Source organism: Nyctibius grandis, chromosome 4 (assembly GCF_013368605.1).
Source record: "Nyctibius grandis isolate bNycGra1 chromosome 4, bNycGra1.pri, whole genome shotgun sequence".
Lineage (NCBI taxonomy): Eukaryota > Metazoa > Chordata > Aves > Nyctibiiformes > Nyctibiidae > Nyctibius > Nyctibius grandis.
The window spans coordinates 53,476,585-53,497,255 of NC_090661.1; the positions used below are offsets into that span (position 1 = coordinate 53,476,585).

At 36.9% G+C, this 20,671-nt stretch overlaps 1 protein-coding gene across 4 annotated transcripts in view; it reads right to left on the bottom strand.

The window, feature by feature from the left end:
* PTPN21 (protein tyrosine phosphatase non-receptor type 21) overlaps positions 1 to 20,671 on the bottom strand; it is a 47,877-nt gene that overhangs the window by 13,134 nt on the left and 14,072 nt on the right. For 3 of the 4 annotated variants that reach the window (XM_068397875.1, XM_068397873.1, XM_068397876.1), the window contains 12 exons: positions 18,883 to 19,052; positions 16,170 to 16,267; positions 13,837 to 13,904; positions 13,316 to 13,386; positions 11,906 to 11,993; positions 11,623 to 11,711; positions 9,401 to 9,488; positions 8,606 to 8,685; positions 7,323 to 7,424; positions 6,418 to 6,478; positions 5,800 to 5,884; positions 2,113 to 3,578 (listed from right to left, as the gene is read on the bottom strand). In XM_068397875.1, the coding sequence (XP_068253976.1) occupies positions 2,113 to 3,578; positions 5,800 to 5,884; positions 6,418 to 6,478; positions 7,323 to 7,424; positions 8,606 to 8,685; positions 9,401 to 9,488; positions 11,623 to 11,711; positions 11,906 to 11,993; positions 13,316 to 13,386; positions 13,837 to 13,904; positions 16,170 to 16,267; positions 18,883 to 19,052 (2,466 nt within the window). The remainder of the gene's footprint in view (positions 1 to 2,112; positions 3,579 to 5,799; positions 5,885 to 6,417; positions 6,479 to 7,322; positions 7,425 to 8,605; positions 8,686 to 9,400; positions 9,489 to 11,622; positions 11,712 to 11,905; positions 11,994 to 13,315; positions 13,387 to 13,836; positions 13,905 to 16,169; positions 16,268 to 18,882; positions 19,053 to 20,671) is intronic. The other variant, XM_068397877.1, reaches the window with a different exon arrangement.

Consider the following 20,671-nt stretch of genomic DNA (forward strand, 5'->3'; position numbering starts at 1 on the left):
CAAGGACAAGTCTGCCTTCATTCCAGACAGGTTAATGAAACTGCATGAGAATGACAAATATTTTTCCCTACAAAGCTCACAACTGAGGGTGTGAGGTGACAACTCTGGATAATTAACATTCTTGGACAGAACTGAAATCACTTTCCAACCCCAAATACATAAAAAAAGATTCCTTACTAGACTATTCAGCTTGCAGGTACTTTTTTTCCCCAGAAGCGGGCATAACAATGAGCACATATCTTTAAAATACTTGAATATAGTTAAATGTTTGACTAAGTTTTCAACAAACTGCACATACAAAACATGAACGCAGAACTGCAGACAGATCTGAGCCCTGAACCAGGCCACAAATCTAAATTATTGAAGTTACCACTCATTATTTGAGAAACCAAAGGGGGATTTTTATGAAAGAATAAATTCAAATGATTCTTTTAAAAAGTGCACAAGAAAACTTCATCATTCCTGCAGTTGCTAAGTTTGATTGTTGACAAAATACACTGAAAATGTGAGTGTATATGCTGCTGGAATGATAATCAATGCTTTCAAAAGCTAAATAGTAGTAAGGAATAGGAAGACAAAGCTAAGAGAATGAGACCACATTTAAAAGTGAAGTGAACACAAACATGACAGTAAGAGTTCATTGAAAAGCAAAACATGCAAACATTGGTACAGGCCAGATTCATTACCAGAATATTCATCTCATATTGAATACAGAAAGTAATATTCTCTATTATGCAATGGCACTCTTAAATGTTAAGGAACTAGAAAGTATTTTATTGAACACTTCCAGTGAAAAAGTTTTAATATCAATTTCATTTAAAAGGTTGACTTGAACATTTACATAGCTATCAGAAGGAAAAGGCAGGGCATGATTTTGGTAGACACATCAGTGCCTGAAAATGTGTCTTTTGGAGAACAAAATACTAAGTGACTATCTAAATGTGAACACTAGGAGAAAGGTAACACCTTTTTTTCCTATGTCCACATAACAAACAGGAGGAATGAGATTTCGAAAAACATAGACAGTTATAAAATTAATTGAAGCTGCTGAAGGTTCATTTCATTGTGTTCAGCTCCATGTATAGCAAGTCTGATGAATTAAAAATTGTGAGAGCAGTAACTATTTAAATACATAGCTTTGGCATAGGTTAGGTTTTGCAGCATCAGCTGTAACAGTTACTACAGCAGTAGAAGTTAATACGGTAGTTCCACTGCAGTCCAATTTGTGCAGAAAACTGACACTAACTCAGGCTGGCAAAGTTAACAACAATCAATTTTAAAAGGCAAAATAATAATAAAAATGGTCGTCTTCCATCAGCACCTGAAATATGCCACAGACTACATAAAACTGAACAAAAGTTTAAAACAAAATGAGTGGTAAGGACTGTCAGTGAAATTGTACAGTCCCACACAGACCTTGACGTTTCTATGAGGTGGGAATTACAGAGAAGGTGAAACTTGCAGTTGTTCACTATTTATGGCTTCATAAGATTGGAGCAGCAGAAACAGACACGGCAAGCAAGAAATACCTTTAGTGGGATAAAAACAGCTTGAAGAGAAGGCAAAAGGGAAAGGATATGAAAAGGGGAAGCGACGGAGGAAAGAAGAGAATGCAAGGAAAGAATTTATTGCCTAATGCGTCAGGTCCCCCTCTTAGGTCAGAAGAAGAAAGCAAACAAATCAAAAAAAAGTAAACATTCAGCTACATCCGATTTTTCAGGGAAAGGAAGATTAGAAAGCTGGTAATGGAATGGAAAGAGTTGTTTCTGTTCCATACAAGGACAGGTAGGGCAGAATTTGGGATCCAGAACTGACTTTAAATTAGCTCATTCTATAGTTGCTAGCCAGGTTAGGTGTATCAAATGGATGGAGGCTGCACAGCTAGATTTGTGGTGGAGGACTATACAAAGCGGCAGAGAAGGGGATAAAAGATAGCTAAGCAAAGTTAATCAGGGAAAAACAGAAAAATAAAGGTCAAGCTTAAGGTATCTTTTAATTCACATTTTAAAAGCATCTCAGGTTGATAAAAAAAACCAAACAAACCTCAAACAAAAACCCCACACAACTCCCGCTACAGAACAACCCAAAACAAGAGGAATAGTATCCACTTACACCTAGTGGGGGAAGGCCTTCCACAATATTCTTCTTCCCAGACAAAAGATCGGACACAGGTCTCTTCTTTACTGAATCTTTCCTTACTCTGTATCTCCCTGATGTTGTAAGATCAGATTCCGACATAGATGGAGTAAGCAGTCCTTCCCCTCTTCTCTGTACCTGGCTTTCCACTAGTAAATGAACGGGGCTCATATCTTTCATTCTCTTTTCTGTCTCTGTAATATGTAATTTAGGCTCAAGAATATGCAAAGGGCCAGCAGATGAAGCAACAGAGCTATAAGGGTAGTTCAGTACTGAATCATGACAATAACCACCCATGACAGATGAGAGTTGGGTTTGATCTTCAGGGAGAGGAGAAAGAGTTGTACTAGCCTTGTTTTCTTCTTCAAATTCTTCTTCTTCCTCACTACTGTGAATCAGCATAGTGGCATCTGAAAGGGTTTTCTTATGATCACAGTTCACACTTTCTTCTTGCTCAGTTTCTTTTTGCTTTGTTCTCTCCATCAGAATGTTGGGCTGTGACCCTTCTGAGATAACTCTTGGAAGAGCCACATCTGCTGCAGAAGCTGACATGGTCCTCTCTTTAATTCTCATTCCTTCAAAGCTGGGAGTCAAGCCTGCTATTTCAATACTGTTCCTTTTCTGCAGCTGAGCATGGCGAGCCGATGTTAGAGGTTCACTGACTTCCTGAAGAGAATGTGCCACAGGCAGGCTGTCTTCCTGAAATGTCTGGACAGAATGGTGCACTCGCCTTGTGATAAGATCTGGATTGCTGCTGCTAATGTAGATATGCCGTGAAAGGTCTGGAGTACTATTTGCAGGTCTTGGGTATGGGTACGGGGGAGGTGGTCGATAGACTTGGGTCTTCATTATATTTGGTGCTGGATAGTCCTGAGCCTGGAGCTGCACATTTGTCAACTCAGGCACACTGACTGCCCCAACAACTGGGCGCTTTTCAGGAGGATAGGGATAGGGGGATTGGCTATGAAAACTGTAGTTTAGGTTAAATGGATAATGGTTAGATTGTGGGGAAGCGAAGTGAGCATGTTCTCGTATTTCAGGTTGACTGTAAACTAAGGCATCAGGCCTGCTGTAAGCATATGAATTGCTGATGTTAAGATTTCTCATTGAATGACTCTGCCTATCTGTGTGCACCATTCCCCTGTTGAGCTGTCTCATCACAGTTTCATAGTCTGGTGTGGGACGATAAGAAGGTGGTATTAGTGCACTATGTCTATGCGATGGGACATAATCAGTTCTGAGAACATCACTTCCAGTAATGCTTGGGTTAGAGGACATGGGGGACGGCTGCAAGTAATGCTGCGGATTGTTCAAGGAGTTTGTGCTATGTGCACTATAGACACTACCATTGCGGATCCGACCACTGTAGTCATGAGGGGCTCTATCCAAGCTAGTCTGAGAGTGACAGTAGTATCCATTCTGATTGCTCACAAAGAGGTTATCTGAAAGCAAAGTTCAAGAACAATCTTTACAGCCAAGACATCAAACAAAGATATCTTCTATTAAGATGTAGCTAACCAATGTTTGAGATGTTCAAAATCTCAGTTATTCTTAGATATGTATTGAAATGGAAAGGAAAAAAAAAAAAACCACAACCCCAGCTCTTTTGTTGTTGATACCTAATGTACGTATATCAGGCTAACCTATTATGTTCATTTAGATGATGCAAATTCCTAGTGGAAAACATTGCCTCAGTTTAAGAATAGCTTTCTTCTGTTTAGGACAGGTTTGGTAAGTTTCAGTCTAAGTTAAACAAAATCCACATCAGTCTTAAACCACACTAATTGAAAGAAAGAACGTCTACACCAGAGTTTGCACTAATGTAATGAGATCAGTTTAAACAGCAAGAAAGAAAAAAAAAAAGCAAACAAAAAAAGCATTAAAACCCTAAAAACACCCCCACAACAACCAAATAAAAAAACCCTCACTCTTCTTCTCCCCTCTAAGGCCATAAGTAGATATAGTACCACAAGACCTTTAAAAAAAAAAAAAATAGATAAATTAACTTTTCTCCAGAAATTTTGAAGACAGTTTAAACCACCACCATATATTGTTTGCACATTAACATATACCCACTCTGATGGGCAAAGAAAATGATCTAACAGTTTATACATCCAATATACATTTAATAATTTAACCATTACTTGGATGTGCAATTTGCCAAGCTCCGGAAGAGAACAATTCAGTCATTGCTTTAGATGCATTTCATGATTTAACTCTTCAGGTTCAACAAAATAATTGCCAAATTTATGTTAATGAGTTTGCTGACAATCAAAAATTCTTTTATTTGTGAAAAAAAAGTTTAAAAATAGGATGTGTGCAGTAGCAAGTATCCAGCAATAATTCCAACACTACATTGGAAAGAATTCAGCTACATTCTTAATTTATATACCTGTACATTCATGAATACTTGTGTAACTCTATTTAGACAGAAAACTGCTTATTCCCTTACCAGTGAGTTGTTAGTACTTTTTTTATCCATTTGACTTGTAGGAGTGGAAGTTCCCTATCAAAACTGAGGCATCTTTGCAAGAGATTAGATTAAGCCCTTCAGGGCAGCAACTTTGTTAATTAAAGACACAATGTCTAACAATCGAAAAAAAAGGAGAGAAAGCAGACATGACTCCACCATAAACTGCTTAGATTAGGAGTGCGCATTCCTTGAGAATTCTAATTAGAGTTTTGCATTTTTTTCTTTCCTTGTTTTTTAATCAAATGTATACCAATTCCATAACTGGCAGACTTCCTTAGCCTTTGAATTCCCCTCCACCCTGTAGTCTAGCAAACTCTGAGAGAAACTTCTCTCTTCCTGCATCCTGGGTTTAATTATTTTTTAATTTATTTTTTAATTGTCTGAATTGTCTGGGGGCTCAGAATTTTGAAGACAGTTTAAACCACCACCATATATTGTTTGCACATTAACATATACCCACTCTGATGGGCAAAGAAAATGATCTAACAGTTTATACATCCAATATACATTTAATAATTTAACCACACAAGGGACCACAGTCTATAGTTGCTGTATATGCTAGCATAACTAACTTTGCTCATATCACATAGGAGAGGATATGAGGATGAGCAGCTGAAGGAACTGGGGTTGTTTAGTCTGGAGAAAAGGAGGCTCAGGGGAGACCTTATCGCTCTCTACAACTACCTGAAAGGAGGTTGTAGCGAGGTGGGTATAGGTCTCTTCTCCCAAGTAACAAGTGCTAGGATGAGAGGAAATGACCTCAAGTTGCACCAGGGGAGGTTCTGATCAGCTATTGGGAAAAATTTCTTCACCAAAAGCATTGTCAAGCATTGGAACAGGCTGCCCAGGGAAGTAGTGGAGTCACCATCCTTGGAGGTATTTAAAAGAGGTGTTGATATGGTGCTTAGGGACATGGTTTAGTGGTGGACTTGGCAATGTTAGGTTAACAGTTGAACTTGATGATCTTAAAGGTCTTTTCCAACCTACACAATTCTATGATTCTGTGATTCTATTTCAGACTAGTCTATATGCCTAAATAGCAGCAAGCACTTCAATGAGTGTTGTAGTACAAACCTATCCCATGTTCACCCTATGAATTTATTCCACTCTAGCTAAAGTATCTATAAATGCAAATTATAGCTTTTGCCTTCTACAGTTGTGTAGTGTGACCTTGGATTTAATGAACTTACCTTGGGAGGATGCATATGGTTCAGTATAATGACCATTGTAATGCAGCTGAGGTGGTGGAGGCATCATATAAGGCTGAGGCTTGGGCTAAGAAAGCAAGCGTCTTATTGTTAGTTAAAAACTCATGATTTATTTTAAAAATAAGTCTTGAAGATTTTTTAATATTTTAATATTATATTACATATAACATATAATATACACACACACATACACAAAGCCTTAGTCTTAAACCATTTCTCTAAATCTGCAATGTAAGTTTCTCCTGTGAGGTCATACAAGAAATAATAAAAAAAAAAGGAAACAAAACCAAAACCATACACCACCAACCCAAAGACTGTATCTTGCCATCTGACATCTAGGAGAGTCTCCTAGATGAGTCTCCTAGAGACAGAGCAATCAAACTAAAAAAGAAGTGTTTAAAATATTTTTCATCGCAATTCTTTTAATGCCATTATTCAGGTATTACATTGCAACTTTTTCTACAAGTCCAAAACTGTTCCTCACGTACTAAACTAATCTTTTTCACTGCCCATTTTATTTCACTGAAGGAAACTAATGTCAGATATAAAGGCAATTGAAATCCATACAAATGGAAATATAAAACTATTTGCTCTCCTTACCATAGACATCCTGGATGAAGACCGCCTTCTAACAGGATTCACTGTAATGGGCTGGGTTTGTCTACAGAAGGAATTTTATGGTGAGAAATTATTCTTAACAACACCAAGACCTATTTGAAAACTTGGAAAGTTCAGTTAAAAATCACTCTAAATTTCTTGGAGCCAGGCCCTGTGTTAAATAGTCCTCCCCAACAGTCTCAAAATGAAAGAGCTCTGTGCAAAAACCACCATCGCAGACAAACCAGGATCAAAATATCTCAGTTATTTCTTTGCCTCTTTTCTATGAGACATAAAAAGGAGGCGTCCCTGAAGCACTGCAGCAGGGCAGAAAAAGCAGCAGAGTAACTGGGAACTAGATCCAAATTTGAACCCCATGTAAAATCTCATATTGTAAGTCACCTGTTCTACAAGACCAGACATAAAATTGTTTACAGAATGTAATGTTACAGACGTTACAGGAACTGGAAAGCATGACTACACTGCATGAGCATTTGTATGTTCTAACATTCAAGCTAACGGTAATAAATTTTCATAGTTTGTTGGATTGTCTCCAGGATGTAAGGTTCAGAAGCCTTAAGCTCCTTTTTCCCCACCCCTACACTGCACCTGCACTCTGCATCTTGCAGCAGAGTGAGGGTGGTGAGACACTGGAACAGGTTGCCCAGAGAAGTTGTGGCTGCCCCCTCCCTGGTAGTGTTTAAGGCCAGGCTGGATGAGGCTTTGAGCAACCTGGTCTAGAGGAAAGGTGTCCCTGCCTGTGGCAGGGGGGTTGGAACTAGATGATCTTTAAGGTCCCTTCCAACCTAAACCATTCTATGATTCTAAGACAGAGGTCAAAAGACAGCAGAATAATACAAATGCATGAACTGCCAGATTTCAGAGAGAAAGATGATTTTTAAGCTCACCCTTTGGGAAGTGAAGGACGAGAAAGGATTGGAAAGCGTGGAAGGGAAAGAATGAGGGAAGATTTCTGAGAGCCCTCCTCAGGTGGAGAGTCCATGGAGTCTCTAAAGACAAGGTACATACAGATAAAGAAAAAAACCCCCTGAACTTAATACAGGCATGCATAAGACAGTTTTCAGCAGCAGGACCAGATGACAAGGAATCTTAGAGATAATCAGAAAAGTTCTTTTGAGGACTTCACCTATTAATAAATCCATGTTGTGGTGAAAGGGTTAAAATAAGTAATCCTAGAGACTGACATTTGATACAGAACTATGGAACTGACATTATTCAGATAGCAATGCACAAGTCCCACAAATGCAATACTTCTACCAATATTTCTTATCCCTCTCAAAAGGTTGCCACATTTACAAGCTTAGAGGCCTGAGGTCTACTCTGTTCCAAATTAATCTTACTCTTCTAGAATAAATTAGCATTAAATACACTAGCGAGTCATCTCTGGTACAAAATATTCCATTATCTTTCCACTGACCTCAGCAAATTTTGCACCAACCCCTCCATAGCTACCTTCTCGTGTACAAAGAAGAAAGAGGAAAGGAACATTTGGGAATCATGCTTTTTTATGACAGACTATTCACTGGGTCTAATTGTCTGTTCTTTGACTGAAGTAACTTAACTGAAGAAAAGCTGTACCAGTGGAGTAGCCCAAATTCCAGCCCTTGATTTACAAGTTGGAGAGCAGCCCATTTAAATTTAATTTGATGAATTATATTAAATTTACTTTGCACTGGTGCTACTTGAGCTACACAGATTCCATGGATATCCAAAGGACCACATACCTCTCAGCTGTCAATCCAGCACATTTCAGGAGTGCTTCACATACACTTCCCGCCCTTCTAAAGGCCTCTAGAGTGTTCCCTTTCAGAGCAGTTCACCCAAACCCAGGCCAAAATCCCAGTGATTCCAGCAGCTCGCAAACATTCTAGCAATAGTAGCCCCCAAAGCAACTAAAGTCTGTCACAGCACTGAGATCCAGCAGCAGGGGCCAAACACTATTACTTTTGGTAATATTTCAGTGTTTAATATTGTCCTCTGTTATAAAACAGAACATGTTTGAGAAACTGGTGATAAGTATTTTCTCAAAACGGATTAAGAAAAAATACCTAACTCATTAATTACTACCATCTAAAAAGGACAGTAAAGACATTACAGAGGTTATAAAAGGTTTCACTTCCCAATGGAAGCTTCAAGGGCAGCAAGAGTTCTGCTAATGCATTCTACTTACAGGCTGCATTTATTTAATCTGTAAAATTTGTGTCTAGCCACACACATCCTCCACACATATTTTGCTGTTTCCATATCTTCCTGCCAAAAAACAAAAACAAAATTTGCATATTAGGCCAAATATGCGTACCCTTCACTTGCTTTCAGACAAGCCATTGAAACTTTTAAGATTAAGTTAGTATTGACCCATTTTGTTTTAATATAACTTCATTAATGTCACCAGGTTTTCCATGAAACTGTACTTTGCAGGCCTGAACATGCACTCTAGCCTAACAATTTTATTAGATTTAGGAAAGTTGAAACTAGAAGCCTTTTGTTGAAGACACTCTTATCAGCTATAACACTAACACAATTTACAGTGTATATATATATATATATCATGCCATAAGATTGTCAACAGCTGCCTTATTGACAAAGGCAACTGGCAGATGATACATAAAATTAATTTGGCAAGGAATGCCATAGCCCATTCTAGCAAAGCTCTAAGACCATGTTCATCTTTAAATGCCACTGATTTAAAAGTCAAAAAAACATGCTAGAAATTTTACTGGAGTGAATGAAAAGATTTATGACCACCTGAACCAAAATTGTCAATGTACTCAAGATAAAAGGTCACATTTTTAATGCCTTCCCGTAGAAAGCCAGCCAGCAACAGTATTATTACTTTTGACTCACTCATACAGTTCAAAGTTGCTAAATACATAAAAAGTAGTTTTTATCCTTTGAGTTAAATTAGCATTCTTATTTTGTGTTTTTATTTACTGCTGCCTTAGTGAAAAAACAAAAATCTACTCACAGTTTGGAATTGGATTGTCTCTTCTTTGTTTGCCAGCTCTAACGTGAAAAAGGATTTGTTGTGGGACATGTTGGCAATATCATGCCACCTGCAGACAAAAGGGATAGAACATGACTGGCAAGGTCTGATTTTCAAACCACAGAAAATGCAACTGAAGAACAGAACCACCACCAAGAATATGGATAAAGAACTGAGGACAAATAAAAAGTTCATCAATCTATCTGAACAAGTTGCAGATCATCACTTCCATATCCATTAAATGACTGCTGAAAGGAAAATATGTATGTGACTCACTCTTCTGAAGATGCATAACTGTTCAGTAATAAGTTTATTACTTTTCTTCCACTTGAAATTCTTTCAAGGTTGTTTTTTTTTTTTTTTAAAATCAAATTTAGACAAATTTAGTTATCAGTAAATTATACCGTCCTGACTGCTTGAAAGCAAACCATACATTCTAGGAAAAAAAGAATCTACACTAAACAAAGCCATTAAGTCATTATTACACATATTTTCTAGAAGTCTCTTTCATATTGACAGATGAGAAAAAGTTAGATTGTGAGAAATATAATACCATATATTTATTCAACTTCTTGTTAAATATAAATGTAGTTTGATCCATTAGTATTATGTTAGTGTAAATAAAGCCTATATCAATGATTTATTAAAAGATTATTCTGCAGTGCACAAACACAGGGAAAAAAGCATGATCTACATACAGGACTCTCTCTAAACGTATTTATATGACTTCTGTTTTCATTATATAGAAGTGGCTGATAGCATTTTCTATAGCTACTCACCATCATATGCATGAGGCAGAGAAACATTAATGTCCCCATTTTGACGTAGAACAAAGACCCCTCAAATTTAAGGCCTTGGTTCATGGACATTTACAGATGCAATTATAATGAAATTATGTGAACCAATCTGAAGCATAATCCAGCCTTTGTAAATTGTACTAGTGGGTCATTTGTCTATGCTTTTTTGCCACCCAAATACCATGATGTATCTATTCCCAGTAGAGCTGCCCATAGTCATACAACAAATAAGCAAGCAATAAAGCAGAAAACTGGATCCTGAAATTGGAATATGAATACTTTCTGATGCTCTCCAATGTGCAAATTTTTTCTTACTTTTACACAGACACTGCAACCACAATTCTTTGGGAAATTATGTGAAATGCATGGACAAAGCTTTATTCCTCTCCCCTGTGTGCTTAGAAAGTCAGACAGATTGTTGGTTTTGCTTCATTCTGCACGAAAGCAGAGTAGGGCACTTCTACCACTCTACACAATCAAAAAGAACTTTGCATCAGCTCTCCTATCAGCAGCAGAGAGAGAGATTTTTGTGAAGGACAGTTAACAGTACTGAGTTTATAAATTCTATTAACCAAAACCGCTAACACAAAGAAGCAGAGTTGCTACCTTTTCTAACCCCAGAAATTCACCACAAGTTCCAGCACCTGTTGGACCACAGGGTTTCAAGATTCTGTTCATGTTCAGTGAAAAATTCAATTCTAGAAGACTAAAGTTCACTAAGAATAAAACCTTTCTTGCTCTAGCGATAACTACAGATTACTAAGATTCATTTAAAAAAAATCTTAATATGTATTTTTTTTAAATTTATTCCAAATTCCGTTCAAAGATGCCCAAGCAACCCCTCTTGAAGTAAGTGAGAACCAGGCCATTTCACATGAAGACTGAATTTTAACTGTTAGGTAAATTGCAGACACGCCTATGTCTACAATTTAACAATCAGAACATTAAATAATAAACTAAAACAATGTATGAATCCAAAATAACGAAACAAATGTTATCATGTGACTCTCCTCTATTTCTTTTATATGTAATATATGAAAGGAACTCCTGGATAATTTTACAATTTAATATTTCTAAGTAAATTGATGTGCCCATCTCAGGACTTAAGATGTTCTATATGCAGAGAATTGCTCCTTTTTGACTCAATAAACATTTTGCAATGGAATGTATATTAAATGTTCATCTCTTAGAATTAACCTGGCTTAAAGAGATACATCCTGCAGTCAATATACTGAAAAATTCCCATGGACTTCAGTATTCACTGTAGCATGATGACTACAAGACTATGTTCAGGTTTATCAGATTAATAAGTACACACCATATCTAAGAGTCATTCATGCTAGTGCAGAACACACATAAAATGTGAAGTGAACAAAGATAGCTTAAGAAAGAAAGAACAATACTAACCTAAATACAACAGGAGGACGACCATTTTTGTGTTTCACAAAGATACCATCAAGGCATGCTCCAATGAATATGTCACTTCCTTGGCTGTCCTGTAAGAAGTTACAAAAAATTATGCAAATACAGAAAAAAGTCTTTGAAAGCAAAGTTACATGAGAAGCAACTACTTTTACAATCCTGGGAGAGAAAAGGGGTGATGTGGTTTTTGGTTTTTATTTTTTTTTGGCAGGAAGCAACCCTTTATACATAGGGCAAAAAAAGCAACTGAGACAAAGATCCTGTTTACCTTTGCAGGATAGGTCTCTTCACCATAGCCCTCCATTCTCTCTACTTCTTGCATATATAACATTTCCGCATCAGGAGGAGTAAGGCCTCTACAAATGAAAACAAGGATCAGCTAGTACTGTCAGTAAGAAAAAATCATATTTGTTTTACTCTGAATGACACCATCAAAGCTTGAAAAGTATCCCCAAGACATCCAGGCAACCATCAAATCATGCTGTTTTCATCTGTACCAATGGCTAATACATTTGTCTCAGCCTTTTCGCATTGATTCTAGTAACTTCTTTCTCTCTAGGGGTAAACGGCAACAAAAAAACCCAGTTAAAATTATTATCTCTGCTAAAGGCAGACAATTATCACATTCTTCGTCAAATTCATCATTGTCACCATATTTTCTCACTTTATTAGAATGATTATTCTGGCACACTTGTTCAAGTTCTGAATTTCTCCTATTGCAGTATACGTGTTTAGGACCAATATGAAGTTTGATGCTTCACATTTCAGGTGCTGTCAGCTAAATGCTGACAGAATTTCAACTGTAATGGTTTGAAAACATGAGAAGGACAAGATCTGCAGGTAAAGGTAATATTTTTTTTAGTTAGACAAACTGGCAAAGACAGTTTTCTCCCAGACTTGCAGTAGTGTCACAGGGATTAAAAACTTGGGTTGCCCTACCTACCTCAGTTGATCTCATAGAAGACATCATCTCTACCTGCAAAATCCTCTCATGCTCATCCTTATGTCTCTCAATACTTTTTCAATCATCAATCTCTCTGTTTTTTCACTTTTTCCTAATGACATGCAGATTAAGTTTTCTTTGCTGAACCTTAACCATGCACTCTTGTTACAAAAGCATTTCAAATGTAAATGGATTTGAAATCTTCAAACTGTTGTTTTAAGACGATACAGGAAAAAATAATCATTATTACTCATATAGTCACAAACATTTTTCACTGATGAACTGACAACAGAGAACTTGACTTTCCTTTGTCTTGGACTACTGCATCCTAGCTACCTTTTACTTAAGATCATAAGCATTCTGGCACAGTGACTGTCTCTACATTTCTACTACCCTCAGTATCTGCCAATGTTGTTTATCAAGAAACATCCTTACTGGGGTTACAACTTCATATAAACAAGTTTCAGAAACATTATACAGGTGAAGTTACACTATTTAATTTTGTCCTGTATTCCTAATTTTCAAGTAGAATACTCTCATTTATGTTAATGGCCATTTTGTTCTCTTTTCACTTTCATTCAGCAAAAATTCTTGTAATTTTAATGCAGATGTATCAGTGAAAAACTCATTTAAATGGGAAGTGAAATTAGTTCAACTGTCTTCTGAGATTCCCAACTTCCTGAGCTACTGAAGCAATCACATCAAAATTGAGAAATAGTGTTTTAGAAATGTTACCTGTACTTCTGATGTAGCAAGGCAACTTTCTGTGTCGCTTCTTCCAATATTTTTTCTTCTTGTAGCCAACCCTTAACGTAAGATAGCATTTATAGCATGAAATACAAAAAAATCTACAAAATTAAATGGTTATAGTTTCTCTACAAAGGTGAATCAACCCTCCCTTCTAGTCTTGGAGCTTAGATGCTGTAATATGAACACAAACAAAACCAAAAAGCATAAACACTGTTTTGAAGTGGTTTTACTCACTTTCCCATCTCCACCTCACCCTTCTTTTCAGTGTAATATACAATGAAATGGAAAAAATCTTGCAACATCTTTGCTTCTGTATAATATAAAGTATCATGTCTCACTCCAGTCTCAAAGAAAACCTTTACTGAATTTGACAATCTAGGGAGCAGTAAGCTAGATGGATCATGGAGTCTTTAATAATGATTTGCATTTACCAACCTAAAGAAAGATTTAAAGTCAAATTTATCAATTTAAGAATTTAAATGTATCAATTTAAAGTAAATACTTACCACTGGAAACAAAGCAAATCTTTGTAGAAACTCCTGAGATTCATATTGATCATAGTCTCCAAAATCAGCTAAAAAATAAAAAATTTCTTGGATTCAAACATTTGTAACAAAATGATTCAATACCCAATTAATTGCAGCAGGATCTCCAAGCAGCAAATCTCCATCCTATTGAACTATGATCTGAAAGTAAAACAATGGAGCAAACTAACCAGTAATGTTTTTGAAGAGGAAAAGTAAAAACACATCCCATCTTTTTTACCTTGTTCAAAAAAATTGATAACGCTCCTTGGGGATAGGAAAGTAGCAGAAATGATAAAACATTGATATTTCAATCTGTGCCTATTACCTGAGAAGAGTCTGCCTCCATCTTCTTTCTTTACTCCCTCCTGTCAGACACTTAATTACTTGCAGCATAGCACTGGCAGATTGCTCTAACTTGCAGTTGGACTCAAACTGCACAGAGCAGTTGGAGCACCCTTCTGCTCTCAAGCCTTCTCCACCTCTCTGCACCCAGACATGCAGAAAATGGGACCTAGAAGCCTTTCCAGACTCAGGGGGATGCTCAGAAGGAACTTAATAACAGTTTTGATTGTAATAACAGTTATGATTTTACGTCATGCCAAAGGGCATCCCAAGGAATTTGCCTCTTTTTCTGTTTCCAGGAAAAAAACTAGCCAACATATCAAAGAGAAATAAAACAGTCTGAATTGGAAAAGTTATACACCAGTCTCACAGGAAACCATGGAACAGCAGTCTGTACAGAACAGCTGCTCCCAGAAATATAAACACAATCTCCAAGTATACAGATCCTATTTACATTACCACAGATTGTCATCCATAATGGTATAATTTTAGAGACATTTAGGAACCTAATTTGTATTAAGCATTAACAATTAATATGCAAGTTATTTATGACGAAAGGGGAGAACTTCTGACATGCTACACCAACACAGCACTTGAGATAAAGCAGTGTTTAGAATTAGCCTATTGTAATTATTTCAAATACAGATCATTCTTGAAACCAGTTCACTCAAAACAGCAAACAACTGCTTCTGTTCGTTCACCAGCTAAAATTAACTAACCTACCTGGTATAAGCTACTTCAGTCATTGGAGCACATTACTTTAGAACCTGCATTTTTTTCTGATTCGTTTTTTCACTGTGTTATCAACACATACAGTTTCTCTCTTATACAAGACTGAAAAAGGAATGTGAAAGATAAAGGATAAATATTTTCCATCTGGAAAGAGGATTATATTGAAAGTTTTCTATAAACAACTCACTGAGCAGAGAGACATTTACACTGTCCAAAGATATGAAAATAACAAAGCAAGATTTTGTCAGTTGAAGACCGTTAAATCCTGGCTTGGATTAAACAGATTCAGTGTTATATAAAAAGGGACTAATACAATTCACCCTACTCCACTGGCAACCACATTTTCAGAAACATAATCATCGTCTTTAATGTGATGCTACCAACATATACAACTACAAAGAGACAAAAAAACTTTAAGTTGTATGTACTGCCAATGATTTTAAGTCCCTTTCAATTCTGGCAGATTTACAATTGCAGTTAGATATACTGGAGTGGCATTTACCGTGAAGCAATATATAAACACACTAAACAAAGCTGTTGCCATTATAAACTTTTACTTTGAGAGATTTAAGATCGAACAAGCATGTTAGCAGGGTACACCAGACACGATCAGTGCAGACAGACTTAGGACTGGTGGTTCTCTAGTGTATACTCTATCCCATCTGACCCCAGTTAGGAAAAATAAACCAGCCATTTTCATGTTGGTATTACACAAATGGGTCTTCAGGAGCAATTTGAACACAGGAATTGTTAACAGTCTTGGATACTAACTTGAAATAATCTTAGGTGTTAGGATATCTAGGAGAAAAAGTGGAGATACCAGTACTACTGTACATTCAAATTTGCTTATTTATTAAAACCTGTCTCTTTCTCTTGTTACCATGTCAGAATAAAGAGTCTTCATCAACAGAAACAGATGAAAGGTCTGTCAGTGTAAGCAGACGACTAAAGCCTTTGCCCCCAAAGGAACTCTGATGTCTAATTCAAACCCAGCTCCTGAAAATATATGTTAGATAACCAGGTACACTTCTGAGGACTGCACAGAAATACCAGCAAGTTCAGGGACACTGATCCCACTGTTCCCCCTCCTCAGCCCATAGGACGAAGTTCTAAGGAGCAAGCCTTTCTTAACTTACTGAATTGGGTCTTTAAGCAATAAATAGAAAATATGCAATAGAAAATATATCACCAAAGTTTCTAACGCAACATCAGCTAATCGGCACAATTGCCTTACTTACCCTGAACAGCTAAACCAGCCAGATGTATTGCTTGTTCCAGTGTGCAAGGAATGTTGCCCTCCAAGATATCTTTCTTCAATTGCAAATAATACTGATACCTACATGGGAAAAAAAAGAAAAAGCTAACATGGGCTTCTTTAGATTAAAGAGAGTGCAGATGAATATGCCTGCATTTCCTATTCCTCTCTGCATTCCCCAGTTTGTGTGGAAGGTAGTCTTCCTCGTTGTTCGGACCCACTATTTCACATATCTCTGCAGAATCAAATACTGCTACCTCTTAAAACAAAGAATCTCCACAATTTCTATCTACTACCATACCCTCAAATTTTCTATTTTTACCGCTTCCTTCCTTAATATTCTTATCATCTCCTCTTCACAATATTCAGTACACTGCTGCTATATTCTCTTCTAACAGATCTACATTGCACATGCCTTTAATCACAATAGTGACTTTCATTTCTGCATTACAACCTCTGAGTACATTTTGTTCTCACTTTCAAGGCATCATTTTTTTTCCTTTTATCTGACCTTTTCCTGAGTCATCTCTGTACATGCAACCACTACTAGCTGTACCATTTGTCCACAGTCTGAACCACTATTTTCTTGAATTCTTCTGCCCCTTTCAGACACCCATGGAACACCCTATCTTGAGTCCAAAGCACCTCAAAACTCAAAAATGCAATTATAGCTACACAGACTTTGCCAAGAAGGACATTTGTCTTCTATAAGTCTAGTTTTAAAAGCTTCTTAACTTCCTCATATTGTATGTTAACTCTTGTGAAGTAAGGCTTTAATACTGAGAAAATGGAAGCATGTGCTGCAATTCATTCAGTGATTAGAAAGCTCAGGTAAACTCCACACAAGTTCTCATCAGGCTAAAAAACAGCTCTCTTGCCTCACTATTTAACAGCCTGTTAAATAGACTGGCATTTTAAAATATTGTTTAGACTCTTCTGGATCCTACTACAAAAAAGCAGTACACCATACGACAGCAGGTAACATCCTTACACAACACATACAAGAATAGCTGAGACTAAACCCAGGCCTCAAAAAAAAGGAAAGGAAAAAGCCACCGTATATCAAGGCACTTGGGGAAATAAATCTTCCCAGTCAAGCAGTAAAACATAAGCTCTTCCCATAGAAATACTGTTAAAAGTAAACACACAGACGAAGAATCTTGACGCTACCTCATAATAGTACAAATACCATCTCTTTTGTCTATGACATTTCCATTTCCTGGTATACATTAAGCATGTAATTTGCTTAAACACGTTCATTCTCATTTATATTGAAAAGGCATGAAAAAATCCACAGATTTCTGAAACGAATCCAGACTCTCACTATTGCACATCAAAGCAAGTACCACCCTCTAGGACTTGAGTATAAGGTTGGCACATAAATTCCTGCTTTCTACATGGCAACACACTGTAAAATTGCTGTAAAGTTCCAGCATAAACATCATATTCTTTAAATAAATGCCAGAGAAGAATGTTCAAGGTTTTTCAGTCAATTTAACTATTCAACGCAACACCATGACATTTAGTTTAATGCATCCTAGTGCACCAACAAGCACAGAATCTGAACCAAAGATTTATTAAAAAAAAAAAAAAAGAAAAATAAAGACCACTAGAATGACCTTTTAAGCAAGTAAAATTGCTGAGAAAAAGCTCAGAACTTCAGAGTTTTCAGCAAGAAAATAATCTTACAGAAGTTATACATAAAATAAAAGCTAAAGCTGCCAGGCATTGAGCAATACATTACACCACCAGTGTCTGCACCAAGACACTTATCTCCCTGAAAAGCTTTCACCTACAATTAGTGGGAAAGCTGTCCGGCAAGGTATTTTAGCACCAGAGTTTCATGTAACCACAGAATAAATTAAGCTGGAAAGGACCTCTGAGTGATCATCTGGTTCAACTCCCCACTCAAAGCAGGGCCAACTTGAAGTTACCAGCTTAAACGGATTAATTAATGCAAGTAGATATATCTGAAATAACAAATATACGTTTGTAATCCAGTTAGTGGTTTTGTACTCATTTGCCTGTTAAAAATAATAATTGAATCAGAACAACTGTATGCATTAAGACACTAAAAGCCAATTTATAGGCCCATAGGAATGACTGGCCAGTATATATACTCAGTTTTACTTTTCCCCTGCAGTCAGCAGCACTTATGTGATGTTCCCCAGATTCACAGTAGAAATGGATATATGATATCAAAGCTAACATCCATCTTCATTGCCCAGGAATACATAAAAAAATCACAAGCTGAGCTTTGTCTGTAGTTTGCCAATGTGCTATACTGAAAACACAGAAAGTACTGAAAGCAAAATAAAGGAAAGCATAGCTCAATATCAACATCCTGCATGTGCTTTGTGCAGGATGGAGCAATATATGGCTATTCAAAACAAAAAAAAAAAGAGACAAACATGAAGGGACTAAAACAATTAAAAGTCTGACCATGCAAGTATGCCTATTACTGAAAACAGGTTTGAACAGATTCCTTAGATCACCAAAAAGTTAGTTCTTTGCTTAGTTTATCATGTTTTAAATATTCAAAAGGGAAACAAATACACAGTTTGAACATAAATTCTGCCTAAAGTAATAATTTCCATTTCTATAGAGGTGGGGGAGGGGAAAGCAGCCAATTTTTAAATAAACCATACATTCCAGAATGCTGAAAGCAAAGTTATAGACACATGTTTGAAGTTTACCTGGTAATCTCCTGTTGAAGCTGAGAAACAGTAGGCACATAGAACACTACTCCAAAATACACAGTTGGCTCCAAGGCATATTTGTCCAGCTGCTTTTTCAGAGGCTTGTCCAAATCTACCCATCTGCGCTGATTCTGCTTATTATAATACCACAGACTGAAATATGTAATCTGAAAAAGAGGCATTTCAATGATGAAAAAAAGTTAATATTGTGATATTATATAAAATATATTGTATGAAAGTCTTGCTACTTAGAAATAAAGGTTTTAAAACAATGACTAAGGCTATAGGTTATTGAAAACTTAGAGAACTGGAGAGACATTTAATATCAAAAGCAGACATTACTTCCAGATAAGCAATCCACATATGTAAGGTCCCTCACCTAAAACATTACCAAATCTACTCTTTATTTGCAAACAGTCCCTGACCCTGTTGTGGCAACTCACAGACGTTAGTAGTAAGCATTTATGTGTAACAGGAAAACTAAGGGAAGTGAGGAATGCAAATAGAAAATGACACTGGACAGCAGAAGAGCAAAGTACAGCTTCTCTGGGGAACTGGCAGGCAGGCTCATGTGGGATGCTGAAGGACAAAAGAGCACAGGACAGCTCGTCAGTCAAAGACAAGCTCGTTAAAGCACATGTATGGTCATCCCATGAGCAAGAAAATGACCAGGTACAGCAGCAAGCTACGCAGGCAACTCTTGACCAAGCCAAAACACAAAACACAGTATGCACTGGAACACATTGCCCCGAGAGGCTGAGGGATGCCCATCCTTGGAATGTCAAAATCCCACTGGACAACATCTTGAGCAACACAATCTAACTTTGATTAGATCTCCTCTGAGAAGGAGTTTGGACCAGAATGTTTTTCTGTCACTCCACAGTATAGTTCTAAATTCACACTGCAGAGCCACTCATTCAAATTTAAATTTCTCCACTATGTTTAAACTGTTTAAAGTCTGCTCCTGCAGTACTTATTTCATTCAGTTGCGGAGCAGCAAACAGATGTGGACTGGAAAATATTCATGTCACTATCATAGCAAAACTAGAAAACATAATTACAAGTTTTTTAATTGAGGGAGGGAGATAACAGAATGCTATGAATTACCAATTACATCTGTAGGTATTTACATGGAAAATCTCCAAGTCCTTGCTACATGCACATTATTATATGTAGAAATGGCAGAAATACCAACACCTTTAATCCAACACTTTTCTTTATATGTTTTCATATGCTTTTAACTTATACAAAATAGAGCTATTAAGGATTAAGTTTTATAAAACAAAGGACTACTCACCATAATTTTTTTTTACATCAATAATTTCTGTGAATTAGACTTAGAAAAATTGTCTACCTAACAAACAAAGTGTTTACTGCTGTTTTCTCAGAAGCTCTAGCATTTTGATGCTTTGGAGCACAGATTTGAAATTCACTGGGGAGCATCAGCTGGTAGTAGAGAAAGGCCACTTCAGTACTTTCCTGTGAAAATGCACCTATATACACATCTGAAAATTCATACACATACATCTTCTTAGTTTATAGTCTAAATAGGATGAAGAGTCTACCCGCATGGGATTCTGGCTATCCCTTACAGCTCTGACAGGCTGACTATGCGCGTAACAACCATGGCATGGGCAGGTATGCTACATCCCAAAATTCAAGGACAGCAGTGAAGTCAATGCTCCTGAGCAGCAGAGATCATTAAGTAATTTTGGGCACAAAAGTTAAGGTGTAGCATTAAATTAATAAAACCATCTATTCCATAAAAGCATTTCTCTGGGAAATT